This window comes from Oratosquilla oratoria, chromosome 42 (genome assembly GCF_046742065.1).
Source record: "Oratosquilla oratoria isolate Oo_2021 chromosome 42, ASM4674206v1, whole genome shotgun sequence".
In the NCBI taxonomy this organism is placed as follows: domain Eukaryota; kingdom Metazoa; phylum Arthropoda; class Malacostraca; order Stomatopoda; family Squillidae; genus Oratosquilla; species Oratosquilla oratoria.
In genome coordinates, this window is record NC_134818.1 from 16,190,902 (window position 1) to 16,213,401 (window position 22,500).

Consider the following 22,500-nt stretch of genomic DNA (forward strand, 5'->3'; position numbering starts at 1 on the left):
ATAAACTTGCAACCGTGGCGTTTAGGTGTAATACAACTCAAAGTGATAAGTTTTACCTGGATAAACATCTATGTCGTATGTTGTATTTCTTCTCTTTTTAATTCTTTATTTCATTTCGTTTTTTCAGCAGATTTTGTTGTGTGCGTGTATCTGTGTGTATTTACCTAGTTGTATTTCCCGGGAAGGGGAGCTATGCTCGTGGTGTCCCGTCTTCATATCTCGTTTTATCTAGACTGTTTTTAAGTTCGTGTATCGTTTTTGCATACACCACATTCTCATCTAACTTGTTCCAAACGTCTATTACCCTGTGGGGAAAACTGTTCTTTTTTAGGTCTCTTCTATAACTGTCTTTCTTGATTTTCTTTCTGTGTCCTCTTGTATCTCTACTATCCCATTTTATTAGATCTTTTCTATCAATAGTTTCTATGCCTTTCATGATTCTATAAATAGTTATCAAGTCTCCTCTCTCTCTTCTTTGATCTAATGTATGTGGCTCAAATTTTGCTAGTTTCTCTTCATATGATAGTTCTGAGAATGTTGGTGCCAATTTTGTAATATCTCTTTGTATTCTTTCAATTTTTTTTTATAATTGTTTTTTGTACTTGGTGACCACGTCGTCGCTGCATACTCCAATCTTCGTTTTATCGAAATGACCAGCATTTTCTTCACCATTTCTTTCTCCAGGTATGTAAATGCCACTTTGATTACTCTTATTAAATTATAAGTTTCTCTAAATTTTTTTTATATGTTTCTCAGGGGACATATTGTTCATAATAATGACTTTCAGATCCTTCTCATTTTCTACTTTTTTAATTTCTTCCTCTTCCAATTTATATGATCCCACTATTGTGTTTTTGCTTCTTCCAAATCCCATTATACTATACTTCTTAATATTGAATTCCATCTCCCACTTCCTACTCCATTCCCATACTTTATTGAGATCACTCTGTAGCGACTCACTATCTTCTACAGTGTTCACTTTTTTCAATAAATTTGCATCGTCCGCAAAGAGGCTCATATAACTTTCAATTCCTTTATCCAAATTATTAATATATATAGCAAGCATTATTGGGGCCAGAGCTGTTCCTTGTGAAACTCCACTAATCGCTTCATCCCAATTAGTGTCTGTCTCTTATCACCACTCTCATTTTTCTTTCATGCAAGAAGTCTTCCATCCACTTCAGCAGTTTGCCCTGTATTCCTCCTGCAATTTCTAATTTCTTTAGCAATTTCTTATGTGGCACCTTATCAAAAGCTTTTTTCAGGTCTAGAAATGCACAATCAGCCCATCCATCTCTTTATTGTATTACATCTATTAGCCTTGAATAGAAACACATTAAGTTTGTTGCGCATGATCGTCCTTATCTAAATCCAAATTGCCTTGGATTTAGTACGTTGTTTTTTTCCAAATGCCTTAACCATATAATTTTGATCATTCTTTCAAAAAATTTATCTATCGTACTTGTAAGAGAGATCGGTCTATAGTTAGTAGGGTCTTCCTTGTTTCCCCCTATATGTATTGGTACTATATTTGCTCTTTTCCAATCTTCTGGAACTTTTCCCTCTTTCAATGAACTGTTTAATAAACTGTAATATTTAATAAACTATAATATATAATAAACTATATATTTTGTCTGTTAGTTCATTCCTGCATTCTCTCAAAATCCAGTTTGCCATATCATCTGGTCTATGCGATTTTCTGACATCAAGATTACTCAAGTGATTCATTATCTTATTCCTTGTTACTTCTATCTCTTTCATAGGAGGGACTTTCTCCTCCCGCTCGATATCTCTAGGTTGTATGTTCTCCCTCGTAAACACCGATTTAAAATGCTTGTTCATAATTTCTGCCATTGTAACCAACCCCCCTGGGGTTACAAATCACAATCTTCAGTTTCTTCACTTTATTTACACAGTTCACGCACAGTTCTGTACACTATGATACACAGGGCACGTCAGACACCGACCGCTCCTGGAGCTCTGCACTCCGTTTTTGTGGGAGGAAGTGCTGAGTCTGTAAAATTCTGAGGTGCTCTTTAGTCACCTTGAAAACAATTTTAATAGAAAAATCCGGCCCTTTACATGGTTGTTGTTAGTTCATAAATTATTTCTTATATCCCTTTTTATAGTGTATAATATATCCAGGGGGCAAGGGTTGATTACTACTGTGTTGTCGTGTGTTATTCGGAATTGGCGATTGACCGCATTTATGTGTGCGTTCGTATGTCTGTGTGTGTATCTTGGTTCCGAGTGCTCGACAACTGCTGGGTCAGCTTTCCTGTCAGAGCGGATGTCTTGGCGACAGAATCTCTGGGTGATGATTGTGACACCGCTCACATGATTTATGGGAATGGTGATGTGGTTATAGTGATGTATACACTATGTCTATTTTTTCGGTTTATTCATCTCCTTGTCGTAATTTCTCTAATTCTTGTTTGTTTTTCAGTTTGTTGTTTTCAAATCTATAAAATAGTTTTAGTTAATCTCTACAGTTTTCTATGACATCCGTTTCGTATTTTCTCTTTTCTGCTCTGCACACTTGTACATATTCATTTCTATAACTAGTATATATTTTCTATTTTTCATGTCTTTTGTCTTTTTTCCATTTTATCCAAGCTTTATCCCTTTTGTCTTTTAACTCCCTACATATTTTGTTATACCATCACTTTACATATCCTTTTTCTTGTTTTTGTCTTGAAACATACTTTTCCACTCCTTTATAGGTTTTGTCAAAATATTCCATTTCTCTTCTGTTGTTTCCTCCTTGTGTATCCTTTCCCAGTCTGCTTTTTGAAAGAATTCTCTTATTTTATATAAAAAAAAATGTCCATATATCAATCTTACCTTTTTATATTGTTCATTTTTTTCCATGTATTTTTCCTCATTTAGTTCCAGTTCAACCAATATGTGGTCACTTTTACTTATTGGTGTCTTATATTCAATCTTGTCCACTATTTCGGGTTCTGATGTGATTATTAGGTCCAGTATCGATGGTTCTTTCTCATTTCTATACCTTGTATTCTCTTGTATCCATTGCGTCATTGTATGTTCTATAATCATATCAAGTAGTACATTTCCCCATAGGTCGTCTCCACCCTTCACTGTCATCTCTTCCCAGCAGATTTCTTCACAATTAAAGTCACCCATTATAACTATTCTTCCTCCATCTTCCATTATCTTATTTAGTTTTATCCTTGTGTCTTCTAGCATATATCTGTGTTCTCTCTCTTCCCACGAAGCCGTTTTAGGAGGCACATAATTTACTACAAACTTCCTACTCTTCCCATCCCTGTCCTCCACTTCCATCATAATCATCTCTACTCTATTCTTTCCATATGTGACATTCCTCACATTTATATCCTTCTTAGTCAGGAACATAACTCCACCCCCTTGTTTTACCTCTCTGTTTCGAATCCAATATGCACCATGTCCTACACTGTTGGGTGGTAGTGGACCTTTCAATTTTGTCTCTGCAATTCCCATTATGTCCGGTTCTTTTTCCTTCAGGTAATCATTCAATTCGTTCAAGCCTGTTATTAAGCCATCTATGTTTGTGTAAAACACTTTTAATTTTCTGCTACTTCCATCGTGTTTTCTGTTTTCTTTCCGTTTTTCTCTGCTATGAACCTTTTCCTCACTCTTATATCCACTACTCTCCAATAGAATTTCTCTTCTTCTGACACTGCTTTTCTCGTTTTTCTCCTTGGCTTCTAGTCTTTTTGTTTTCTCATCATCTCTTTCCTCTTTATTCATTTGTCTTTTTCACCATACCTGTTTACATTGATTACTTTTTGCTAGTTTTCCTGTTTTTGCTAAGATATTATCTGCTGTCGTTTGTGATCTGAATTTAACCTTAATTGGTCTGGTCTTATCTGTATTCTATTTCCATATTCTATATATTTTTTCAATATCTCTCCCTGTTTCTTGTCCATCCTCTTGAACTACTTCTAATATCTTGTTTACCTTTTCCTTCTCCTCTTTTACGTTTGTGGTCCTATTTGGGTTATGCTTCTCTTCCATCCCTAATGTAATTATACATTTCTTTTTGTCCGCTAAGTCTCTTACTATATTCTCCTTCTCTCTCATCACTTTAATAACTGTGTCCTTAGTTTGTTCTTTCATCTGTTGTGTCACTATATCTCTAAATACAATTTTTGTTGTTGTCTTGGACTTTTCTCCAACCCTGTGCTTCTTTTGCTATAGACTCTTTATTTTCTTTATTGTTATTCTTTAATTCCTCACTCTCATCTTTTACTTCTTTTAACTGTCTTTTTAATTCTTCTATTTCTTTAGTTAGGTTTTGATTCTCCTTCTTTAGTCCTTTCAGTTTATCAACTCTTTGGGTAACTAATGTTAATTGGTTAAACCTAACCTCCCATGCTTCGTTAATTTTTTTTTAGTTTCTCCTCTAGATTTACTAGTTAGGGGAAGTTGTCACCTCCTCCCTCATTAAATCCATAAAAGTATTTATCTTCTCTTTCCATTGAGCTGCTATTATCTATATTTCTGCTTTTGACACCTCTGCTTCCTTGTTCTCCCTCGTCTGTGTGTTCTGCACTCCTTTTGTTTACACCCCTTCTAACATCCGGGGCCCGTTCGTCCCCTTTCTCATTTCCTTCCATTTTCCTCAGTAATTCCTCTCCTTTTTCTTCACCATCCCACTACACCACGAGCTTTCCCATTCCCTATTAATACAACATGTACTCCCTCGTTGTTGAGATCGATGAAACTTGAATTTTTCCTGGAGTTCCAAACTATGCTGTCACTTCGACCGACGTGTGTGTGTGTGTGTGTGTGTGTGTGTGTGTGTGTGTGTGTGTGTGTGTGTGTGTGTGTGTGTGTATGTGTACGTGTGCGTGTGTGTGTGTGCATGCGAGCGCGCGCGCGTGTGTATGTAGTAATATATGATACTGAGCATTAATCTCATTAATGCTACTTAAAGAATAAATTTGGGGAAAAAGTGAAGAAAAGGATTCACTCAACCAAAATTCCTTTTTCTAAAAGTTCACTACACCAAATAAATATAACTGTTGGCGCTCGCTAAATTAAATTCTACCAACAGCGTTGCAGGAAGCAAAGGGATGGATAGGGACTGAGAGAAATTCATTCAATGCCATTTTGTTGTTCTGTACCGCATCGCGTGTGTTTAGAGGCGAAAGAATTCTAGTGACAATTTATGGAAGCCGGATTCTGCTGCCCGGCAACCACCTAGCCAGGTCCCGGCGCGGCGCGCTGACGAGCCGAGCATGAGGTGCCATTGCCCGCCAGCCGGGGCTGCCCGTCAACCTGTCTGCCCACTACCTTTCCGGCAGCCAGCAGGATGACTACGAGCTTATAGGAAAGCTAATTTCCGATTCACTTGTAACCGACTGGGTTACATGAAAGCAAAACCAAACCGTTGGTGCGATCAAAGAGAGGAAGGAAAGACAAGACTTGGGAGTGAAGTTGGGAAAACCAGCGGAATGGGAGATCAGAGAAGGGGAAGGAAACGAAAAGGCAGAAAGAGAGAGGGAGGGGGAGAAGGAAAGGGAGAGAGAGAGGGGGGAAGAGAGAGAGAGAGAGGGAGAGAGAGAGAGAGAGCGAGAGACAAGGAAGGGAGGGAATATGAATGAAGATAGGAAGATGAAAGGAGAGGCAAGGAATGAAGGAGGGACAGAAAGCAAGGAAATGGTCAGGGATACCAATACCAAATGTTGATTTCAACTCCTTCCCCTTCTCTTCCCTGACACAATTTTTTCCATCAGTCTTGATAATAACAAACGTGTATGTGTACAAACCCCCGCACATTGTGGATTTATTTTAAAATAAATGTTTCGTTCACCGCCATAAATAGAAGTAATATAGATAGGAATTCTATATATGCCCGTGTAATTCCAGAAATATAATTTTAGTGGGACCTTCTCTAGGTCTTTGCGCAATCGAATGCGCATGAGCAAAAGCAGTTGGGTATATGAGATATCTATAGAGAAACTGAATCATCCACTTAGCTTTTGTCAATAACGCCTACAGGTCTATGCTATCATGTTTGCGAGGTAACTAATCACTTTCAGAGGTTCTATAGCAATTACACAGGCAGACTGTGTGTATGTGTGTGTGTGTGTGTGTGTGTGTGTGTGTGTGTGTGTGTGTGTGTGTGTGTGTGTGTGTGTGTGTGTGTGTGTGTGTGTGTGTGTGTGTGTGTGTGTGTGTGTGTGTGTGTGTTTGTGTGTGTTTGTGTGTGTGTGTGTGTGTGTGTTTGTGTGTGTGTGTGCGTGCGTGTGTGTGTGTAATTGTGTGTGTGTGCGTGCGTGTGTGTGTGTGTGTGTGTGTGTGTGTGTGTGTGTGTGTGTGTGTGTGTGTGTGTGTGTGTGTGTGTGTGTGTGTGTGTGTGTGTGTGTGTGTGTGTGTGTGTGTGAGAGAGAGAGAGAGCACGTTGACTGTTCATCCAATTGTATTTGTCTAATTGTGATATAGAGAAAAGAAGTTATGCTTGTGAAACCCTTCTGTCTTTTGTCAATTATCAAGATTAGCTTTAAAACCAATTATGAATTGGATTATGTATATATTTTTAGTCTGTTTCAAGAGTTGACACATCAGTTCGGAAATTGTGTTTTTTGATACTCTTCAGAGATTTAGTCTCTTCCAATTATGTTCACATGACTAATGTTCTCCTGATACTCACTCCTATCGTTGACCTGAGCATCGCAATCATGTCATCTCTCTCTTTTCTTTCTTTATATGATGGCAGGCCCACGATTTCTAATCATTCCTCATATGATCTATTTGCTAAGCTAGGAATCAATTTGGTTGCTGCACCTTTGTATTCTCTCGATCATATTTGTATCCTCCATTTTGTGCGGGGACCCCACCATGATTGTATACTCTAGTCTAGGGCGGATTAGGTGTGTGTGTGTGTGTGTGTGTGTGTGTGTGTGTGTGTGTGTGTGTTTGTGAGTGTGTGTGTTTGTTTGTGTGTGTGTGCGTGTATGTGTATGTGTATGTGTGTGTGTGTGCGTGTGTGTGTGCGTGTGTGTGTGTGTGTGCGCGCGCGCTTGCTTCCTTGTAAGTGCCTGCGTTTGCGTACGAATTGGTGTTTGTATTTTTGTTACCTGGCGGGCAAAAGCATCTCACAAAGGATCGACAGAAGTCAAAACGTTGGAGAACAAAGGAAAACTGTGAAGAAAACTCCTCGCCTTTGTGAAGAAACGCGCCTCGACGAGACGAAAGGAGTTTGTGTCGGAGATGCAGAGACCTTTATTGGAAGATGCTAGCGAAGACGAGTGGCGGAGAGAAGCAAAATGAAGGAGAACGAATTCAGAATGAAAATTGTGAGTCATCAAATAATATGGAAGAATGGCCCTCCTGTGCTGCGTTTTAGGGAGGCCAAATGAGCATTAACATGGGTATATTATTAATGCTTATGAAGATAGTTTCATTGAGATGGCTGACATGTGCAGTTCATTGTGTTTATGTCAACTCGTATTCTTGGATATTGGAAGGTCTTGGTCTCAATGGAACCCAAGAACAAGTCAACAAAAGTTTCGATGAACTTGTACACAATAAGTTAATAGTTAGAAGATGCTCTACAGAAAACAAAATTGTTTGTTCAATGATGAGAATAATGGACTTGGGAAGTGAACATTTCATCTTTGACCAAACTTCAGCTTACTCAAAGGAAAAATCAAGGAGAAAATAACATTTTTAGTCCTGAATAGATACAGGAAATGTTATATATTAAATCAAGGGGTAAAAAAGAAAAATGAAACTTCAAAACTATTTTTTTTTTCTGTTAGACACAAAATAGACCCAAATTAAGAAACGGAAGGCTGAAGAAAAAATCTAATTGAAGAAAATTGCATAGAAACTTAACGACCTAGAACTTAGTAATTATATCAAAGGATTTTTTTTATTTTGTTATACTTTATTTCTTAACGAGATATGGGGGATGGAGAGAAAGGATGGTATTATAGTAAAGGTGAACGAAGACAAAGTTTAAAGAACGAAAAGAAAGAAATCAAGTTAAGAATTTTACGCAACATCTTAAGCAAAACGGAAAAAATAATTCTGTGTTACATCGAGTCAAAAGTGATGAAGATAAAATAATAAAGGCGTCTTCTCCTTCAATTTTTTTCCCAATAATTACCGTTTTTCGTGAGGGAAAGAGGACAGATGGTGTTTACTGTAAGAATTAAAAAACTTTGGCCTCCCGATAGTTTGTCGAACTGAGAACACAGAAACTCTTGGCAATACTCGACGGAAAGATGTCGAGTTTTGTGATAGGTTACATGAATCGTGTCTCTACCTGGATTTACATACTTGGATTTACGTACATAGATTTACATACATGGTTTTATATTCATAGAGTTACATACATGGGTTTACATACATGGGTTTACATAGTTGGGTTTGCATACATAGGTTTACGTACAGGGATTTACATACATGGGTTTACATGCATATGTTTACATACATGGATTTACACGCATACATTTATGTACATGGATTTAGTTCCATGGGTTTATTACAACATACATGGAATTACATACATGGGTTTATTACAACATAAACCGAATGGTCCCCAGTATATAGATTTTCATTTTATTAACCACATCAAATTTTTCCATTTTAATTCCTTGCAAATATAATGGAGACTAACAAGGAGCTCGATGGAGGCGTATTCAGAAACTGATACACTCTCGAGCTAGGACTCGAACCTAGCCGATGCGTAACAAATGGACAGTGACTTAACCAATTACGCTATCAAGAGGGATATAAGTGGAGCACAATTTCTTATATACGTATGCTCGAGTTACATATACACGAATTTTATATTAAACCTACCCCCGCCATGGTAGCGCAATTGTTAGTATGTACACAAGTGGAATAATATTGCAACATACACTGAATGGTCCCCAGTGCATAGATTTTCATCTTATCAACCACATTAACTTGTTCCATTCTAATTCCTTACAGACACGATCGATACTAGCAAGGAGCTCGATGGAATCATATTATATATGGATTTCCACACATGGGTTTATATACATAGGTTTACATACATGGGTTTTCATATATGAATTTACATGCACCGGTTTATATACATGATTTTACATATATGGGTTTACGTACATGGATTCACTAGTGGACTAGATATAACACATGTATATGTCATCAAAAGCCCTTGTTACGGGGTCTTGTAGCCTTCACTGGGTCATGATTAGTTCTACACCGATCCCTCTCCTTACTAATGAGTCAATCAAAGGAAACGATCTCGAAATTTTGTTCATGAGAGCGTTGCGTACGGTGGTGAGAAACTTTGAGGAAGAAGAGAGTTTCAGAACCTTTGAGTAGAAAAAATAAGGAAAGAAAGAGTAGAGTGCTTGACTTTTGCAAAAAATGATTGTACAGAAACGTGGAAGATTTAAGTTTCTCTTAAGGTAGCCCACTTCCAATTGATTTTGTTCATGCGCATTTGAGCGTGCAACGACCTACAGAAGGTCTCACTAACACGTTCCAAAGACGAAGTCTCCTGGAAAGGAGGCGCGCAGTCACTAAGTTCACAAGAACAGTGACCTTGAAAATCGAAGAAATGCGACAGCGTGTCAGATAGGAAACGTCTGAAGACTATCAATGTTAAACTTTAGTTATTATTGTCTGTTATTAGTGCTGCGACAAACTTAGTGTTGTTCATTATTAGTAATAAGACGAAGTTATTATTGGCCATAATCAGAGATAAGTCGAACTTGTTATTGTCTATTGTCTGTGATAAGAACGATCTTGTTATTGTTCATTACCATTACACCTGGTTTTGTCCTGCCATGTTCATCCTTTAGGAATAATGAATAAATAAATAAGGAAATACATAAATAGATAAATAGAAAAATAGATAATTGAATAAATAGATAAATGAATGAATATACAAACAAATAAGGAAATGTCAACCCAACTTCCTTCCGTAGGGTAGATTCTGAACACCTACTGGAAAAATATGCCTCTGACGCTGTCAGGTCAGTTAGCTTGGTGTCCTTTTTTGTTCATTTTTTCTTTCTTTTCTTTTTCAATTCCTACTTTCCTTCCTTCCCTCTCTCTTTCTGTCTTCTTTTCTTCTCTTTTTTTCTTTTCTCTAGTTTTGTTTTGCAAAAACAGATCGGAGCAAAGTTTACTTCTATTCGCTCATCGAAGACATTTTCGGTATAATGAACCGCTCTGTAATCAAGGCCGGCAGCTTTGCCTACTGTGTTTGGTTTGCCAAAGTAAAAGGAGAAAGCGACGAAGTCCCATACCGAAGGTGTTAAGATAAACATAATCCTTTTCAGTCCAGTACCATCCCCTCGAATAAGTAACAGTGAATTACTGTGTTCAGCTCCTTTGGGAATTTTTCTACACTACCGATTAGTAAGATGAAGACAGGAGTTGCCACTTGTCTTCAGCTCTCTTTACGTGAAAAAAGCAAATGGAGGACAAAGCGCAGTTGATAGCGTCATCTCAGTCCTGGTCCGGAGACAGAGGTCGGACCTCTTAGGGTTTCACTTCTGGTTGAAGGTGAGGGTCTTGTTTCGACTTGGAGATAGACGGTGAGGACGCGATCCTCTTCGACGTCCGTTCCACTGGACCATTAAGATGAGGTTGTCATTGTTGGTTCCGTTAAAGTATGCGTGCCAGAAAACCCATCACCATGATCACCATTGCCACCACCACAACCACCACAACTACCACCACAACCACCATCACCACAATCACCACCAGCAGCACCACTAAAACCACCATTACGCCCGCCACGATTACCACCACTACCACCACTACTACCAACATTACCACCACCACCACAACCACATCCTCTCCTCCAAGGCAGTTCCTGTACTAGGAGTCTTCGTAGCTGTGCTGAGTACTCCCACTGGGAGTAGGGAAGGAAGTGGGACCATAAACACGAGTTACAGATACTTTGGACCTCCATAAACAGAATTAGGAAAAAAAAAAGTAAGATCGTGAAGAGAGCACCATCGGAGATTACCGAAAGTAGGGCTATACAGAGAGTGAGTGAGAGAGAGAGAGAGAGAGAGAGAGAGAGAGAGAGAGAGAGAGAGAGAGAGAGAGAGAGAGAGAGAGAGAGAGAGAGAGAGAGAGAGAGAGAGAGAGGGAGGGAGGGATATTAGGAGAGAGATAGAGAAGGGCATGGAGGGAGAAAGGAAGAGGGGAGGGAGAGAGAGGGAGAGGAGAGAGAGAGAGAGGAGAGAGAGAGAGAGGGAGGGGAGAGATAGATAAAGGTGGGGGTATAGAGAGGTGGAGAGAGAGAGAAAGAGGGAGAGAGAGAGAGAGAGAGAGAGAGAGAGAGAGAGAGAGAGAGAGAGAGAGAGAGAGAGAGAGAGAGAAAGAGAGAGGGGGAGGGGTGGAGAGAGAGGGGTAGAGGGAGAAAGAAAGAGAGAGTGAAGGGGAGGGAGAGAAAGAGAGAGGGGAGGGATGTAGAGAGAGGGGTAGAGATAGGAGAAAGAGAGAGAGAGAGAGAATGCTTGCGATTAGCCTTAATAGAAGTTTGGCTTGTAGGACAACGTTCAAGTGAAGCAAAAATTGTGACAAGTGTGAGCACTGAAAACCAAACTGAAGAATTAGGTTCCTTAGTCGTGCTCAGTTACGTTATAGGGGTTTGTATAGGATACGAAGAAAGAAAAATAAATTGAAATGAGAATTTTCTCTTTACATCGAATTTTAAATCCATCAGGGTCTTTGATCCCAAAGCGGTATTTGGAAAAGAAGAAACCCGGCATTGTTGTAGGGGTCCCTTCATCTAAACACCAGAAACCCAGCCTCTCTTTTAGATGACCATCTGTGTCCCCTTTTCCTCCTTTCCCTCCAAAGGGATTTGTCCCTCCTTTTTCTTCTGTTCGTTCGGCATGGCTGACAAAGGGAATAATCTTGTCAAACATGTAGCAAGCTCAAAGGTCGTCTTAGCTGCTCTCTATTAAGAGCTGACATGTAGAAAGGGATATAACATGGGTCAGAAATAGTGACGGAAATGAGATCTGGGGAACAGGGACATATAAAAGCTGTATCCAAGGCTCATGCTCGGAAATCATAATAAAATGTTTTCTTTAGTGCGCTGGTGGCGTAATAGGAAGCATTCAGGTCTCGCATTTGCTTAGTTGTGGATTCGAATCCCGCACTCCTCTCCGATTCCCAGCAGTGACTGTTACCTGCCCCAACAGTCCAAGCTCATAGGGCAAAGGTGACGACTTTGGGCGCAGCTACGCGTCTACATGCGTAGGCTCCTAACCTTGTTTTCTTCAGTAGTAGTTATTTTTCTGGACAAGTGACCTGATATGTATTAGCCTGAGCATACTGACCTTAGAATATTACCAGTTCCCTCTACGTCAGACTGTACATATATAATTTCTTGTTAATTCCAAATGACTTCAATATATGTTATGGGTAACGAACTTAGATTCGGATAAAAATATGGGTAACAAACTTAGATTTGGATAAAAAAATGTATTTATATTATACTATGAACTAACACTGAATTTAAATAAATTGATGAAAGAAAATAAAACCTAGCCTACATAAATTATGATATTTTATAGCAAAGCTAATTCATTTTCCACATAGAGTGAATTGTAGTGTAAATTCAAGAGTGGCATTTTGTGACATTATCCATTCGAATGTGACATAGGGGCCTGACCAAACAGTCTCACATTTTTCAAATAAATGTAAACTTCAGAGCCGTTTTATTATATCATTTTTGGCTTTCCACATCCGTTGTCTTGAGTATACTTTGGTTAGTTTGAATTATGTAGTGGTTACTAATTGGTTTTGATTTGGGTTATGGTGACTACTGATGTCTTTAATTGCATTATCATTTTCAACTAAAAGCATTTAACATTGTTGACAAATATCAGTCTTGACACAATATCAGTTTTTGTTGATAAATCTGTGGTAGAGCCGTAAGTAATAAGTTTAGTAAACCTGAGTTTAAGGTCGACTTGTATGCCAGGTCGATTTGGTTGTAAATTCTGTGTATCAGAAATTCAAGTTATTTCTAACTACCAATAGATGGCGCCTGAGGGCTGTTTTCCGTATTTTCTTACCATTATGTCTAGTTAATTATTCATGTTTTATTGGAATAATGCAAATATGAATTCTATATCCTGTGTTACATTTGTAAAGGAACATACTACTGAAACTCAGTGAATTAGTTTAGGTTGTTGTCCTCTTTTCTATATTCTTCCAGGAATGGCGCTTTGCGAGTCCTGATATATATATATATATATATATATATATATATATATATATATATATATATATATACATATGTATATATATGTTTCATCAGTACCAAGAGAGACTTCCCGTCTTTTATCGCAGCTCCTCTTCAGTCCACATCGGTAGATCTCTCCGAATATGAAACTTTACTCGATCATTCCCACCCATCTGAGCGGTAGGCTTTACCACCTATCTCCTTCAGGTTCTTGGTGTTTCTCCTTCCTCTCCTCCACTTCTCCCTTCCTCTCTTCTATACTTTAATCGTTTCCTCTCCTTTCCTTTTCTCTCATTTCCTCTCCCCTTTTCATTCCTTTCCCTTTCCTTTCCTTCTCCTCCCTTCTTTTCCTTTCACCTTCCCCTACCCTCCCATGCTTTACCGTACCGCCTAGCATCACTCCAAGCTTATCCGACTCTCAGGACTTCAGCACTTCTCTCTTCACCAACTCCTGCATGTGGCCTTCCATTTCTCCCTGGCTTCTCCTCTCGCCCTTGTCTCTATTCAGGTAATCCACGGGTCATCGGAAGTTCACCCATCTTTCATTGGCTCCTTCAACACTCTTAAATTGGTCATTAAACCTTGGGTCAGCAGCTTTTGCCCCGAAAGGAACTGCAAGTGACCAAAGTGTTAAAGTTTATATGACGCATTTACTTACAACGACACCCGCAAACGGTCTCATACGGGGTCCAATGTTGAAGTAATAATGTTGCGCGTGGGATATATATTTACTTAGTATATATAGTAATATCAATCTGTTAATGCAGTATCACTTTTGTGTTACTTCCACACCTTGATACTAGAAAGTTAACATGAACAAACATGCCATATGAGCGGAATGAAAAAACGAACCCAAAATGAAATTTGGCAACTGTGAGTCGAAAGACGACATGACGTCACACTACACAACCTGTAAATATACAATTACATTTCACTGATAGAAAAAATGAAGAGGTAAGAATAACATATTCTTACTCTATGACGGTGATATTTAATGATTTAAGCGACTTTTTAACATTTTTGTATACGAAAATCAAATATCCCTATAATTAAGAAAACAAGCCATACTACCAGAAACCATGTTGAATAAGTATATGTCTTGTGTCTCCAAAAGAAGTAAAAACTTAATGATGTAACCAAACATAGCATAATTTGGTATCTAAGTTATATTTTGGGATTGTGAGATTGTAGGGGGAGGGCGAGCAAGCATGTACGTGTGCGCGTGTTTATATACCTGTGTTTGAGGACAGAAATCCATAAAAATTTCAGTGGACACATTTCGTCACCTTTAGCATTTCCGTGAGGACAGAGACGCGTGGGAGAGGGGCGCGTTGGCTGCTGCCAATGGAAACTGAGGACATGACAAGGCCGAGGGAGGGACGAGGGAGTGGAAAAAATATATATTCTCTTTTGGGCAAAACTCTGAGGGTCGGGGAAAGCTGGGAGGATGGGAAATTGTACCTGAGGTTTAATGGATTGGATTTTGTTCCCGTTTGTATACACTTGTATACATATACATCCTGTCATACACTGGAAACTGAGCATATAGGGAATAGTCCATTTGCTGTTGGTTCTACTCCAGCTCTGTATAAGTGGGCTTGTACCATCACGACATTCAGAGAGGAGGGAGCATATTCGGTTGTTTTTTTTCGTTGCTTTGATCTCAAAACATTCAGTATATAATTCACAAGTTAACAGGTTTATATCTATATATGTATCATGTGTATTAGTATGTTTTCTTTATCTTTCCTTAGTTCTTATTGTCACAAGTTACAAATGTGTTTCTTTAAGATATCTTTGTTTGAGTGTGTGTTAGTATGTGTGTTGGTGTATTTACTTAATTCTCTTGACCTAATTGTAATATCCAGGAACTGAGCTACAACCGTAAGATCCAGCTTTTGTGCCTCAATTGATCAAACTTTAATTTAAATTCATTTATGTCTTCAGAGTGAATTATTTCTTCTTCAGTGTTGTTTCACACCTGTACGGAAAATCATAATCGCTAATATCCTTCAGACACTTTGGCTTTACTTGCTTTCATCACCTCATAATTAAAGTCAGTATGTCGTCATGTAAATTTTGAATCTATTTCTTAACACTAAGGTCATTAACCGCTCTTGTTTTTAATTCTTATTGACATCTTGGGTTTTTGAAATAAATATGCAGACAGCTATAAGGAAATTCTTTTGTAATTATGTTGTAAGTAATTAAAACTGCTAGATGTCAAATGAGGTCACACGTACAGAACAGAATACTCAAGCAACGGCCTGAGGTTCATCAGCATTCTAAGACCGGAGGGGGTCGAAGACAGGAGTCAGATGGAGTGCAGTGACCTCTCCCGTATCCAAACTCGTCATAGAAACCGTCACTGTCCGAACATAATTTATTCCATCAGCATAAAAAATTCAGCACTAGAGTGGTAGAGTGGAAACTGGATTTGGGGTGTTGGGAATGGTCTCGAAATTGCTTATCCGAATCTTTTCCCAAGTCTGAGCATAGAGTCCAATATATTTACATCATTTATGTATTATTGCAAATACATTATATTACCCATGATATGTGGAAATTGTGCTACTACATTTTTTGTTATTGGTTATTGCATATATATATATATATATATATATATATATATATATATATAATATATATATATATATATATATATATATATGTTCCTTTTCATAAAAACGGATTCATATAAACAACTTTATTAAAACAAATACGAAAACAATGAAAGACATATTTGCACATCTCTGATGTACATGGTATGCCTATCCTAAGCTAGGAGAAAACCCATAAAGTAGTTTACCGACGTCAGACAATTTTATTATGTTGAGGACGCAGCTGGAGAGGAAGGAAGGAAGGAAGCAGCGTAACACTCAACGCATTTATATGAAAATGAATTGAAACCTAAAGATAAAACTAATGAAGGAATATGAAACGAGGTTCATCAAATAAAACAAAAGAACAACAAACCGTAAGAGATAAAAAGAAATATAAAATGAGGATAAAAAAGATTAAATTCGGGGGAGAGAGTTAGATACAGGAGTAATACAAACGAAAGGAGGAAGAAAAGAAAAGAATATGGTTACCTCATTCTGAACAAAGTACAAAGAAGTGATACATGATATGTGTGTGTGTGATGAGTCTTAGTCACGCACAAATTACTAGCCAAGTTGATTCGGCCACAGTGGAGGGTCTTCAAGGCAGAAGTCTTACTCAAATGGTGTAAGAGTTTTTCCTCAGCTGAATAAAATTGTCTGACGACATACAGAATAGACAAACATTCTCTCTGTGTCTATTTTCATCTCCCTCTATCTCCTTCTCTCTCCCTCTCTCTCCCTCTCTCTCTCTCCCTCTCTCTCCCCCTCTCTCCCTCATTCCCCCCTCTCCCCTCTCTCCCCCTCTCTCCCCTCTGTCCCCCCCCTCTCTCTCTCTCTCTCTCTCTCTCTCTCTCTCTCTCTCTCTCTCTCTCTCTCTCTCTCTCTCTCTCTCTCTCTCTCTCTCTCTCTCTCTCTCTCTCTCTCTCTCTGTCTGTTTCAGTGTGAAGGATTAGTTTATATCGTGGTTTATCTTCTTATGAGACTGATGCGTTTCATCCCAATACAGCGAAACCGACTTTTATAACGCAGCGCAAAAAAATATGCTTCTCAGAACTCAGTATAACGTAGCTGGCTTACATAACCCGTTTAACGAAACTAATGTTTGTAACTTTTATTGTGAATGACCTCTGCCAACGGAACTGACTTGTAGAATTCTAGGAGCCTAACTGGATTTTATACCTTCGTTGACGTACCTAATTCTAACTCCGCTGTAGTAACTGTCTTACAACTCCATAATTGATAGTTTGTGTATCTTAGTAACTCGCTCTAGTAACAGATAACCTGCTTTCCAATTCAACGAATAGGTAGGAATAAATAGATAAATAGATGAATGAATAAGTACCATTCATAATTTCCCTAACAAAACTACCTCTCTTCATTAGAAAAAAATAAAAATAAAGGTAAATAAATGAATAGATAAATAAATAAATCGCACTGCCTCACCAACAAAAATAACGCCTTGAAGCTCAATAGAAAATGATTGAGGTTCAAGAATATTAGTTCCCATGGCAACAATAGAGACGCCATAGCTTGAACCAATAAATGGCCTCGAAGATAAAACTGTAACTCCAGTATTGACCTTTTCTTCCTCTCTCAGCTTACTCTCTATTCCCTCCTTACCTCTTTAGTATAACCAGGAGTGGTTCCTCAAGGTCTTTTCTTTGAGTCATAAACTCAGACTCTGAAATACAAAAAAACGAAAAGTTTTTGGGGTGGTCCAATTCTTTTGGAAAGATCTCGTCTTTTCTGGAAGGTAATGTGAAGTCCCTCAGTTTGAGGTAAGTGCATAAGTGTGGCCCAGCTTCCTAAACTATTTCCCTACAATAATGTCTTCTTCTATCTATTTACCTATCTATATTCTAAGGGCTCCTTTTCCTCCTTTCCCCATATAAGAGAGGTAGCTAAATCAAAGACACACACACCCATTCCCACCCATTCCACTCCCGTCCACCATCTTTGCTTCCCTCTCATCATTGCTCCTCGAGGATGAAGGGTCATCCCTGTCTCCCGCCCACTCCCTGGGTCAGAAACATTGTAGCAAGACACAGCACATCCACGTCCTGTGGCGTTAATTGGAACGAAACGAATTGGATATTGGAGATAGGCTTAAGCTCTTCGTGAACGTGACGTCACCAAAGCTAAAGTAAAACCTTTTGATTGAATTGCCGGAGAGGAAGGGCGTCACTAGTTTCCTGTCCGGGAAAAAATATACGGAATAAAAAGAAACACCAAAACAAAGAAAAGTAAACGAGTGGAACGAATAAAACACATAAAGAATGGAAACTGAGATATTAAAACAGAGAAAAGGTGAGGAGTCTACGCTAGAATAACGTAACTGGGGCCGAAGCCGTCACCTGTGTCCTATGCAATTGGACTGTTTAGACAGGTATTAGTCACTGCTGGGAATCGGAGAGAAGTGCAGGATTCGAACCCACAACTAAGCAGATGCGAGACTAGCACGCTCCCGATTACGAAGGATGAGTAGAAGACGAAAGTGAATGGAGAGAACAAGAAAGGAAGAAATAATTGAAAGTAAAAATAAATAAATAAATAAATAAATGAATAAATAGAAAAAATAAATGAATAAATAAGAAAATAAACAAAATAAAGATTGGGCTTCCTCAAAACGAAGAAGTGAGAAATTGTGGGAACGAAAAGAAGAATGAAAGGAAGAAGAGGAGAGAGAGGTAGTAGAAGAACGTGGAGTTGAATGAAAGTGAACAGAATCAGTGAAAAAAGAATTTGAGGAGATAGAAAAGGGGGAGAATAAAGAAGAAGGTAGAAGTAAGAAATAAGAACATTCAGGCCCTGAGGTCGATCGCTCCATCTCTCCCTCTCTCTCCCTCCCCCAACTCCCCCCTCTCTCTCTCTCTCTCTCTCTCTCTCTCTCTCTCTCTATCTATCTATATCTATCTCTCTCTATCTATCTATCTATCTCTATCTGTCTATATATCTATCTATCTCTATCTATCTATTTATCTATCTATCTATCTATCTATCTATCTATCTGTCTATCTATCTATCTATCTCTCTCTATCTATCTATCTATCTCTCTCTCTCTCTCTCTCTCTCTCTCTCTCTCTCTCTCTCTCTCTCTCTCTCTCTATGTCTATCTCTCTCTCTCTCTGTCTATCTCTCTCTCTCTTTTATCTCTCTGTTGAATAAAATCGTCTAGACTAAAATCATTAGAGTGGTTGGACGCGTTTGTGAACGTTCGCCCCATAAAAACCGGAACAACACTCAAAGCGGGACAGGGTACGCAACTCCCGTAGCAACCGGACGAAAGAATCCGGAATTGGGCCGGGAAACCCGGAAGAGGACGAAAACAAAAACGACACCGGGTCGGAGAGGGAGGGAGGGAGGGAGGGAGGCAGGGAGGGAGTAGGAAAGGAGGGAGAGAGGGAAGGAGGGAGAGAGAGGGCCTTTTGAACAAAAAATTCGGCTCTTGTGGAAGGGAGGGAAGAAAAAAGCCGCAAAGAAAAAAGACGATGTAGGTGGGCGTAGCGGAAAGAAAAAGAAGGACAGGCGGAAGAACACAACGAAAGCCCTTCATCGCTTTTAGTCCAGAAGCTTCTCATTACTGAATAAAACCACCTGGATTTATCCAGAAGAAATTATATAAAGTAACTTCCAGGGATAAATAGATAATTAGGATGAGGAGTTTGCGGAGAACTATTTACGAACTACAGTGTAAAAGACATCGAGTGAGGAAGAAGCTGGTGGCGTCTAGCCACTGTTTTATGACATTATTGGTTACTATGGAAACGAGTTCGAGAGTACGGATCTTCACTTCAGAGGTCAGATAAGGTTGTCATTCCCCCTTCACGTCTTGTTATCAAATTAAGAATCATTCTTGTGCTTTGGTGGTGGTGGTAAAGATGGTGGGGGTTGTGGTCGTCGTCACTATAGTTGTAAGGTTTATCACCGTCATGTACATCTTCCCTTAACTCCTAAAAGAGCATAAAAGTTCTTCTCTAAATTAAATCAAATCGTCTGATTTTAGCCAGAACAAAACCCTTAAAATGTGCAAAAGATTGTCAAGAGCCAAGAAAAATTATCTACCAAATTATCGTAGTTCACGGCAACAGGTTCAGACCCTATATGGTCTGAAAAGTTTGAAGTTCTCAACCCCAGCATAGTTTTTCTTAGACCCTCGCTTCCATCCTACAGTAGCTGCACCAGTGTTCAACACCCAATGACACCTTATATCTCCAGCACCACTCCCGCTGCCACAATCACCACCACCTCGAGCTATGCGGAAGTTCTCCATGGTGGTATGAAAGACATTTACGTTGGACTGTCGGCGCTTCGACCTCTAAGGTGGTGGTGATGGTATTAATTGTTGATGATAATGGTAGTAGTGACAGCTGTGGTGGCGGTAGTCATGGTGGTGATGATGGTGGTGATGGTGGTGTTAGTGATGTTGGTGCGATTGGTGGTGATAGTGATAGTGCCGGAGGTAGAGGGGGTGGTGGAAAAGGCATTATTGAAGGTAGTAGTAATGGTCCTAGTGATGGTCGTAGTGGTAGTTTTGGTGGTGTTAGTGATGGTGTTAGTGGCGATGGTAATTTTGGTGATTGTGGTGATAGTGTTGTAGTTAGATGTAGTAGTGATAGCTATGTGTAATTGGCAATAGTGGTGTACTGATATAGTGGTGTAATGGTGTCGAGACGGCCTGTCTTCCACTGGACAAGGAAACCACACCATCAAGGCAAACGTTGATTGTGTGTGTGTACAGGCACTTATATAGTTGTACATACGTACATATAAGCACACGTACACGATCACGGACGGGTGCACGAATATGAACTGCATCGAGTATATAAAACAAAATTTTGACTCGAAGAATACTCAAAATCCCTCTTCAAGAAAAGGGTGTTCAGAGCAGAAGACCCTAATGCCTGAAAAACATCAGATAACTCAAAAAATACTTGAACCTAAACATTTCAAAAGGAAAACCAATCACATTTTCCTAAGGAGCCTGAAATGGATGTTTACCTATGCAGAGCAGAAGTGATAGATTGTTGTTGTTGTTGTTGTTGTTGTTGTTGTTGTTGTTGTTGTGGACTGTGGTTTACCAGCGCTTCTATCCTGAAGTTACAAGTCGTGTAGTCATAAAACAGAAACTTTCTTCTTGTATTTGGACGTCCTTTTCAATCGTCGCATTATTTCTTCGGCGAAATCAGACGTTCAAGGCTTTTGGTCTGGTTCTTGGAAAATCCGACATAGAATTTCCCTATACCTTGAATATAATAAAACCTTTCCATATTTCACCCGGAAGTTGATATTGTCTCTGTTAAAGTTGTAGGAATCATTTCATGCTGTCATGTAAGATGGATAATTAATCATTCTGTTGATACGTGTATAAAGGCATATCACAGTTTCTTTATAGGCCTACATTAAATTATTATGTGGATACATTGAATTACCCTAGTGGGGTAATCGGAAGCGTGACAGTTTCGCATTCTCTTAGTTGTGGGTTCGAATCCTGCACTGGAATTGTTACTGGAGTCTGATGTAATATCCTTCAGGGAGTATAGGATTTTTTTTTTATGACGAATGAAACACTAGTCACAGGTTCTCGAGAACACGTTTGATTTTAATTTTGCGATCGTAACGATTATGTTACTAAGTTGAATTTAATTTTCTATTTATTTATTTATTTATTTATTTATTTCTTTATTTATTTATTTTCATAAATTTTATGTTAACCTATTCTTGCTTTAACAGGCCATAGCGAGCTCGGCACAACTTTGTTTAAAAGTTTTAATGATCTTCCCGTTTTCATAGTTTCCTCTACCATGAGAACAAAATTTCTATTCGCGCGACCGAACCATTATTTGTCAGGAAGGTTTCTACCATCATCACATCGACTCAGACTTTGATCTCAATGAACATCTAAAACCTCCTAAGATCACACGATATCCTTCTGTTCCATACTGTGGTAATTAGAAATTATATTTAATTTATATTAAAAGAGGAAGTCAGGGTTGAACGCACGGTGATGATCTAGTGTACATTTGGATGATTTCTCTTCATTCTGAACTCGCCGTATTAGAACTGGGATATACGCCTACACGTCCCCGTACACACGAAAACATACGTGTATTTATGTATATGTTCAGTGCAAATAAACTCAGGATGTTGTTTTCAGTAGCTTTCTCTTTCTTCCTCTAGTGTTGGTGTCTGTCATCGCCAACGTGCTGGTCGTCATTGTCGTGGCGTGCCAGCGTCGACGACTCCGATCGAGTCACGTGTGCACTCTTTGTCTGGCCGTCTCCGACGTCGCCTTCAGCCTCTTGGTCCACACCCTCATGGTCGTCGCCGCCCTCGGAGTCGACCCACTCGTCATCTTCAACAACGCTGGTAAGTAAACAGTCTTCACTCCCTCCATTCCAGGTCCTTCTTCCGCTTCTCCTTCAGAAGACGCGATTTAATCTAATAGGAAGCAAGATGGGTCAAAGCCTCCGTAGAGCAGTGAGTAACGTCTTTGACTCAGATTCAGAAAACCCGCGCTTACCTCCCGGGAAATGCTGGGTAATTATTAAATTCGTAGTTTCATGGCTTTCTAATCTATCTCTGCAATGGTGGATAAAGGAGATTCGTTAGATAGTTCTCACATTTCAGTACCATGATCCAGTCATTATGGTTTCAGAATTCATTCACAAC

General features: G+C 39.0%; 1 protein-coding gene across 2 annotated transcripts in view; it reads left to right on the forward strand.

Annotated features, from left to right (window-relative positions):
- LOC143021324 (uncharacterized) overlaps positions 1-22,500 on the forward strand; it is a 491,448-nt gene that overhangs the window by 91,852 nt on the left and 377,096 nt on the right. For both annotated transcript variants that reach the window (XM_076178733.1, XM_076178734.1), the window contains exon 2: positions 22,009-22,197. In XM_076178733.1, the coding sequence (XP_076034848.1) occupies positions 22,009-22,197 (189 nt within the window). The remainder of the gene's footprint in view (positions 1-22,008; positions 22,198-22,500) is intronic.